This window comes from Thamnophis sirtalis, unplaced genomic scaffold, assembly GCF_051295495.1.
Source record: "Thamnophis sirtalis isolate CommonGarterSnake01/CBP01778 unplaced genomic scaffold, rThaSir2_p1.2 scaffold_1, whole genome shotgun sequence".
Classification (NCBI taxonomy): Eukaryota; Metazoa; Chordata; class Lepidosauria; order Squamata; family Natricidae; genus Thamnophis; species Thamnophis sirtalis.
Genome location: NW_028261381.1, coordinates 67186184 through 67195510, shown reverse-complemented (window position 1 = coordinate 67195510; position 9327 = coordinate 67186184). Strand labels below are relative to the sequence as shown.

Below are 9327 nucleotides of genomic sequence, written 5' to 3'. Positions count from 1 at the left end.
GTTACCTCCATTATTATTCATATTGACATCAGAGATCTTGAATACAAAGATAAGACAGAACAAAGAAATAAAATGAATGAGTATTAAAAAACAAGAATATAAATTACAAGCATTTGCAGATGATTTGGTTTTTTTTATCGAGGATCCAGTAGAAACAGGTCCAAAGTTACTTGAACAAATAGAGGAATATGGAGAAGTAGCAGGATTGAAAATTAATAAGGACAAAACAAAAATCCTAGTGAAAAATATAACAGAAAAACAGAAAAGGGAACTAATGGGGATATTGGATATTCAAATAGTGAAAAAAGTGAAATATTTGGGTATTCAATTGACATAAAATGTGTAACTATTAAGGAAGATAACTATTACAAACTGAGAAATCAAATTCAAATAGATTTGGAGAAATGGAGAAATCTACAGTTACCATTAATGGGAAGAATAGCGGTAATTAAGATGAACATATTACCAAGAATTTTGTTTCTATTTCAAATAATACCAACAAAACGTGAGAAAAAATAGTTTGAAAATTTGAATAAAATAATGTGAAAATATATATGGCAAGGGAAAAAAGCAAGAATTAATATAAAAATGCTACAAGACTCAAGAACCAGAGGTGGGTTTGGATTACCAAATTGGGAATTATATTACCAAGTGGCAGCACTAACCTGGATGCAAGAATCAATTTTATTGAGAAATATAAAGCTATTGACGTTGGAGGGACATCATATGCAACTAGGTTGGCAAACATTTTTATGGTATGGGAAAAATAGAATACATGATTATTTTCAGAGACATGTAAGAAATAGTTTAACAGAGTGGGAGAATGTGAAAGAAAAACACTACTTGAAAATACCAATGTGGCTTTCAACAATGGAGATTTTGACATACTCGAATATTAGTAACATGAGAAATATCATTAGATATAAAGACATTTATCAAAAAGGGAAAAATTAAAACAGAAACAAGAATTAGAAGAACAAGAGATTGATATAGGCTGCTTTACACAAATGCAAACACAATCACGATATGAAAAATATGTTAGAGAGTATGGCTTTAACCTGCGAGGATAAGAATTGGATAAGATACTTATGGAACAGATGAAAAAATGATAATAAAGTAAATAGCTATCTATTACGAATTAGATTAGAGGAAGAAGAGGTAAAAGAAACAATGATAGCATGGGCAAAAAAAATTGTTATACAATTGAGTTAGAAAAATGGCAACAACTATGGGAAAGGAACTATAAACTAACAATGGCAACAGCATACAAAAAAAATTTATACAAAATGTTTTATAGATGGCATATGCCACCTGGAAGATTAGCAAAAATGTTTAAAGATAAATCAGCTAAATGTTGGAAATGTCACCAACTACCGGGATCATATTATCATATGTGGTGGACATGCATAGAAGCAAGAAATTATTGGGTTAAAATACAAACATGATTAAGGAAAATCTACATTGATGTATAGAGTTAAGGCCAGATATATTTTTATTGGGTATTTTACCAGAGAAATATGGTAAAGAAGACACATATCTGATCATTCATGTAAGAACAGCGACTAGAATTTTATTTGCACAAAATTGGAAAGCAGACAAAATCCTATCAGAAGGAGAGATAATAAAGAAAATCTTAGACTGCAGAAATGAATAGGTTAGCATTGAGAATAAAGGATGAAGAGGAATCGGTGTACTTTAAGATGTGGGGACGATTTAGGATTAGTTAGAAAAGGAATATGAATAAAAAAGGAAATAGAAACCAAGACGATACACTATCAAACCATAATTAATTATTAATGATAATATTATTAAATACTAACCACTGCCAAAATTCTTCATTAGAAATTTGGCCAGAAGTTTGGATTTGAATGTACTGAATAAAAACTACCAAAGCCATCAAGTTGAAAAGGTTTGGGGGAAACATCTTATTGGACCTTTAAGATCTGAACAGTCAGACATCTGATTCATGACATGCCTAACATAAGAAGTTATGGAAAAGAGGAAAATTTGGTTCATTGATGTGACTTTATCAGGTGATGCTAGGATGGAGGAGAAACAACTGGAAAGATTAAGATTGAATGCCTATGGAAAAAGAAAACTGTTGTTATACCAATCGTGATTGGAGCCCTTCAGCCAATACCTAAAGGATTGCTTCAATATCTGGAACTGTTGAATTGGGAGTGGGGAAAACCTGAATATTCTAATTTTTCAAAAGCCACTTTGCTAGGAACTGCTGATATTATTAAATGCTACTTGGTTAGTTCTTGGCTAGGACTTGAATCTAATTGTATGACTAAGATTATCCAAAGAGAAGGGTCTGCATTAAAGGGAATGTAATAGGGTGTCTGCCTCAGTGCTTGGATCCCCAACTCTGCTAAGGAAAAGCTTCTCTTAGGGAAGCAGTTCTAACCATGTCTGTGTGAAGAGCTCAGGTAGCTGAAAGAGATGAGCAACAGATGCCTTGATCAGGGAATGGCCCAAGTGGGAGAAGGGAGAGAATCTATCAAGGGCATGAAAATGAGAGGAGCACTTTGGAGTACAAAGTCCATGTTCTGCATCCTGAGATGAAGGGCTTCCACCATTTCGGTGCTTAATATTGCCTTCTGCCTTCTGTGCTATACAATCACTTTTGAATGAATACAGTGAACCATCCCAATATTATTAAAAGCTTAATTGTGTAGGAGCAACAAAGGGTGGTGGGAAATGAAAGACTGAGATTTTATAACAAAGTAATATTTCATATCCCAAATTAAGACAATCAAAATCATCCTAGCAGGATTAATAGGACTGAGATGGAGAAGAAAGTCTCTTGATTACTTGCACAATGGTAAAAGTAACAACAAAGTCTAGATGCACTCTTGATGCAACAGAGTACGTCAAGAAGGGGTTGGCTTCCTGGTTGGGAGGGGAGGCATGAAAGAATTTGGGCTGAGAAAATGAGGCCATTCTCATGTCTTTGGCCAATCCTGGATTTGATATGGCCTCCCACTGATAAAACACAACTCAAGAAAAGGATATGGTCAGGTGCAATAGCCCAGTTTTACAGCAGTGGATATATTCTCATTCTGTAAAAAAAACCAGGGGGGGAGGGCGCGAATGAGATATATTAATCCAATCTAATTTGAGCTAAACAATAATTATATCAACATCTCACACAAGGCAAATCAATTGTAGACCTTATTTCTTCTATCTTCTCTGAAGCTTTCCTTAGTCATACAATTCCTGGGTTTTCCACAGGAATTTTTTTTCCCAATTGGGTCTAGTATAAGAACATCCACCCAAACTTTCTCTCCTCCTAACCAGATAGAAGGGGAAACACATCTGAGGTGGAAAAGATTGTAGACTCTAGGTTAAATAGGGATCGCTTACAGTATTTAGTGCAATGGAAGGGTTACCCTTTGTCTGAAGCCACTTGGGTGAAAAGCTGGAACTTAAAAGTGGAAAGGTTAGTAGAACAATTCCACAAGAAGTTTCCCAATAAGCCAAAGGGTCCCCTGGTGGGGGAAAGAAGGTGGTTAATTTTTTTATGTTAACTTTTATGTTATTCTCTTTTCAGGAAACATTTTTCTTCTGAGGAGACGCCGCCTGTCAGGCCTGCAATTATATTCCTTTTAGAATTTTGGCCTGCCACACTTTCTCTTATTTCATTATGCTGTTTCTTTAGCATAGTTTATGGGAGGGGGGAATAGACAGGAGTGAGATTGTGGAATGTATTGTTTTTCATACTTTACTAGAAGCCAAGGTCATCCTTTGTACACCTGACCGGAAGCAGCTGGGTGTGGATGCCAGTATGGAGGAAGAAGATTGGACCATGTGATGGATTGTGGGTGTGGGGACAAGATCATTAACTTTTAACTGGGTGGAATTCTGATGTCATTTCCAGAATTGGGATCCATAGTACGATGCCAACATGCCTGTCTTATTAAATTGGAACTTTAAGGATAGTTTTGCTTTTGACTCTGATTTTATTCTGCGTGGTATTTGGAACGCTGACACCTGTGGCTGCAACTTGGTTTCACCAACATGAACAACCAAACAATAGAATAGAAAAACAACAGAGTTGGAAGGGACCTTGGAGGTCTTCTAGTCTAACCCCCTGCTCAAGCAGAAAACTCTATACCATTTCAGACAAATGGTTGTCCAATCTCTTCTTAAAAATTTCCAGTGTTGGAGCACCCACAACTTCTGAAGGTTGTTCCACTGATTAATTGTGCTAACTGTCAGGGAATTCCTCCTTAATTCTAAGTTGCTTCCCTCCTTGATTAGTTTCCATCTGTTGCTTCAAGGTTGACCCCTCCACTTCATTGTGGCAGCCTCTCAAATATTGGAACATTGTTATCTTGTCACCCCTAGTCCATGCATTGCTCTTTAAATAAGTTTTTATTATCCCCAAAATGTATAATTGGAGTGCAGCTTCCCTTTCCAAATTTTACCAGTATAACTAGAAACACTCCTGCTAAAAAAAAAACATCACCAAACAGGATTCTCCCAAAATGTGACAAAAAGAAAAAAGCAGAAAGATTTTCTCTTTTGGTGAGAATTCCAAATTGAATGCTTGAACTCTGACTGCCATTCAGGTCGCCCTTGGAAGCCCATCTCTTAAATACAAGCAATAAACAAAGGAGGTTGCCCAGTGTTATTGTGCGAGCTTTGTGCCTCACTGAAAGTCCTTTCTTCTGTTCTAAAGAACATCTCCACTCCTCCCCCTGGTTTCACTGAGTGACTCCATTTCCAGCCAGAGGAGCAGCAAAAAGGATCTCTCCTCATTCCCTTTAAGCACCTGGAGGTTTTTCACCGAGGTTCTTCCTGACCCTCATCTGATCAGGGAGTTCCATCTTCTGCTAAGATCCCAATTACTATCTCTTTTTCTCAGAAGTGTAAACAGCTCCCTTTCCACTTTCTAGAAGTCTTTAGGTAATTCAACATCTCAAATATGTGCTGTGAACAGCTTTTCCTCTCCCTTCTTAGAACTCTACCTGAACTTCTCTTTCAACTCCCATTCTAAGGCTCTTTTCAGAGGCAGGATTGACTCCAGCCTTCCTTTAAGAAAGGGTTGGAAGAAATAACCATCATGCACATGATGCATGGAGCTGCTTCTGGATGGACGAAGAAATTGGAAAAGTGGATCATTTTTGAACAATGTGGATCATCTATTCACAGAAGGGGAAGAATGAATGGGTTTGAACATAGCCGTAACAGTCTGTGCATTCAGATGTGACAGAAAGGATCAGATAAAACAATTGATCATGTCCTACCATGAGGATTAATAAAATCTTTAGGGAAGCTCCCAAAACAGCATCAAAAGATGTCAAACTTTAAGCACAGTATTCTTTCAAATTAAGAAGACTCAGTGCCTCATGGAAGTATTTAAGATTGAGTCTTTCCTCTGATAATCTGAAGATGGAACATTAGTATATGACAAAGGTTTTTTCTTAGTTCCTCCAATGGGAGTTTCAACTAAAGATACAGGAAGAAGAAAAATCACCATTCCCTAAGGCTACTTGAGATCTCCAGGGAAGCAATCCTCTTCCATGTTGAGGGACCTTAGAAGTTCAGCTTCATCATCACTTGTCTCAGGGCCTATTAAAAATGTTGTAGACTTAATAATAGTCATCTCTTTAAAATTATTATAATTATTTGCAGAAAAATAGAAAAATAGAAAGAGAGAGAGAGAGAAAGAGAGAGGGGGGAAGAAACAATAAAAAAATGGAAAAGTGTGAAAAAATATTAATGTACAAGAAATTTGTCAATCAATCTTAGAGTGAATGATTAGCCTAATCTGAAACTGTGGTTCAAAAGCTATATGGATTCAGAGAAAAATTACCAATAATTAAAACGAATGAATGAACAAAATCTTTATTACAGTCATATCCCTATACAGTCATATCCCTATTGCTAGAAGAGTGATGGACAACTTCCAGATACTTGAAACAGGAGACCTGCTCAGTCTTTTGTCCATTTAAACTCCAAGAGTGGCTCTTTGGCCTTTTGGCAAATGCCATAATTCTGCTTTTCAGATCATTGTGAACTAGATAATGTTCCCTGAAATATTCTGCTAGTACTTTCAATGTTCTTTTGAGGCCCATAGATATTGTTGAGAGTAATGCTGTGTCATGTGAATAGAACAGAAATGTGACTTCCAGCAAGTGTGTGTGTGTCTGTGTGTGTGTTTCTGTGTGTGTTGGGTTCATGTTGAGGAAAAGAGTTGATATAGAAATTAAAACGGAGTAGGGTCAATAATATTCTTCCTGTATATCTTTCTTAGTTCTGATGAGCTTGGAGAGGTGGCCCTGGAGATTACTCTTACTTTGAATGAGATCCCTTCATGAAGCATACTTATTTTAAAAAGTAGATGTCACTCAATTGACAAGATCTCGAATTTACAGTCTATGAAAATGACATAAAGAGATGTTGTGTTGTGGACGGAGGATCTTTCTTTCTTTCTTTCTTTCTTTCTTTCTTTCTTTCTTTCTTTCTTTCTATCATCTATCTATCTGTCTGTCTGTCTGTCTGTCTATCTATCTATCTATCCATCTATCTATCTATCTATCTATCTATCTATCTACCTACCTACCTACCTACCTACCTACCTACCTACCTACCTACCTACCTACCTACCTAGTAGATCAGCCTTTCCTAAAACCAGCCTGCTCCTCTGCACGCATGTTTGTTTATTCCATGGAATTTCCATTGTAGGGTGTTGCATAGAGTTTGGCTAAAGTGGATAACTGCCAGAATCATAGAATCAAAGGGGCAGAAGGGACCTTCAGAGGCCTTCTACTCCAGCACTTAGAACTCTAAGCTTCGTTATATTTGGAAATAGACTCCTGTGCAGTAATTTTGTGTATTTTTAAATATAATATCTTAAAGGTAAGATATACCAAAGCTTGCTTAAATTAAGCACTGCCTTTAATGCAGAAAATAATAACTTTTTGAACTTTTTATCTTTTCTAAAAGCTAAAGACACATTGTTTGGCAAATGTTTGCCAAGAAACATGCACACCTTTATGTATGTATGTGTATGTATAAACACAAACCAATAATAAGGTTTGGAAAGTTAAATGGCAAAATATGAATTTCACACACTTAAATATTTTGAATCAGTATTATTAGTTTTCATTTCCCCACTATGTACACCATGATTCAATCTGACACCACTTCACCACTTCACACACATCCCCTCCAAACCAAGAACATACTACTCCTTATCCACCAGTCTAGACATGTAAAGGTCATGATTCTGGGCATGGGCTGAAATCTGTCACCTGTCAGTCAAAAAGGGAGTAAGAGCAGGAATGATGATATATCCAGGCATATTTGGGCTTCAACTACGTGGGACTTCAGCTGTGAATCAAACTGTGTTTTCTGCTAGGGTAAATTTAATGATGATGAGTTTTCTGAACCGTCAATACTGTCTCCTTAGAAGCTCTTTGAAGAGCAATGTCAATGTCTTATGAGATGACACCACCGTTGTGAGGAACAGAAGGGGCAAAACTTTCCTCACAGTTGGGAGGAAAACAGCAACCTGATCTTAAGGTAAAGATAAATATTTTGTTTTATAAGCTGGGGAGAGGGGGTTAAATTGGTCTTTTTTTGTCACAGGAGTCCCGAACAAGAAAAACTGCTGTTTGTTTTGTTATAGACCAACTATTTGTATGGGTAGTTCTTTGGGTTCCAATAAGTTATTATTATGGAATCTGTGGAGCTGGCTCTGCAGTCTCTAGCACAATAGAACTTGTTCATTGTTGTAGTAATTGTATGGTGTTATTCTTTGATGTCTCACACAGTTTTGTCTATCACTTTTTGGCATTGCCTATCTTCAAATCTGGTGAAAGTTCTGTCAGCAGTCACGGCTTCTAGTTCCGATGTCACAGAGGCATTTCCTTCATAGTGTATTCCAACAATCTTGAGTTTTCAGTCTTTAGTACACCACAGCTCATAGTGGTGAGGCATACTGTGATACAAAACCCTCAGGTTGAAGACATAATCTTGTCAATAAATGTCAAAGATGGCGTGGAGGGCGTGCATGTGAAATTTCTTCAGGTTTTTAATGTATTGTTGTTGCAAAGTCCAGGCCACACAAATTTAGGTATTTATTAGAGAGTGAAATGTAGAGTTTTATAAGATGCAAAAGAAAGAGGAAGATTGGTTTACTTGATTTGAGATGATTTTTAGAGAAAAGTATGCATGGGGATTAGAATGAGCATAGGGAATAATTGTTAATCTTTGAAATTAATTCTGGTCGCCTGACTTTCTCCACGATCTCTTACTGAGGAAGAAAATGGGGGAAGGAGGAAATTAACTGGCTGGCAGGCAGACATTGAAGTCTAGAGGTTAATTTCATCATTTTCAGGCTACTCTAAAGAAGGAAGGTATCAGTGCCATTTATTTGGGGGCTGTGAATCTCCCCCAGACTTTCTTGAAGGCTGCCTTTACATCTTTATTGCGTAAACTGTAAATCAAAGGGTTGATCAGAGGATTGACTACTGTGTAGAACAAAGCATTTGTCTTGTCCCAAGTTGGAGTGTGATAGGACTTAGGGGTGGAGTAGATGATAAGGATGGTGCCATAGAAAAGGAAGACAGAGACCAGGTGAGCTGAGCAAGTGGAGAAAGCTTTGCGTCTTCCTGCAACCGAACGGATGCGAATAATGGCTGCCACAACACCAATGTAAGACTTCACAATGACAACAGTGGCTGCCAGCAAACTGAAACCAATGACAGCAGTCAGGATGACTTCATATACTCTTGTATCATCACAGGACATCTTCACAAGTGGTGGCACATCACAAAAGTAGTGGTTGATGATATTATTACCACAGAAGTGTAGGCGGAATGTGTTACTGGTGTGTGCAATAGCATTGGCAAATCCCATTGTATAGGCTCCCACCACCAGCTGGACACAGAGCTTCTTGGGCATGGCAATGGTGTAAAGCAATGGGTTGCAGATGGCCACAAAGCGGTCATAAGCCATGAAGGCCAATAGGAAGCATTCACTCCAGCCCAATCCAGCAGAGAAAAAGAACTGGGCTGCACAACCGGGTAAGGAAATGTAGTTGTTCTTGGATAAACAATCATATAAGATCCGAGGAGTGTAGACTGTGGAGTACCACACATCTAGGAAGGAAAGGCTGCCCACAAAGAAGTACATGGGTGTGTGCAAGCGGGAGTCTAGGTAGATCAGGGTTATGAGTCCCAGATTCCCAATCAGTGTTAGGATGTACAGCGCCAAAAATACGGCAAAGACAATTGTGCGTAGAAATGGGTCTGATGTAAACCCAACCAACACAAAATCAGTAATCAATGTGCGATTGTCTTCAATGTCCAT

General features: G+C 37.6%; 1 protein-coding gene across 1 annotated transcript; it reads right to left on the bottom strand.

The window, feature by feature from the left end:
* Positions 1-8385: 8385 nt before the first annotated feature.
* On the bottom strand, positions 8386-9327 carry LOC148049506 (olfactory receptor 9G4-like). The gene has a single exon (XM_087717891.1). It carries the CDS (start codon positions 9325-9327, stop codon positions 8386-8388), a length of 942 nt encoding a protein of 313 aa, XP_087574017.1.

What these genes read in the sequence shown, in the direction of transcription:
- LOC148049506 (XM_087717891.1), bottom strand. Translation starts at nt 9,327, where the DNA reads ATGGACATTGAAGACAATCGCACATTGATTACTGATTTTGTGTTGGTT.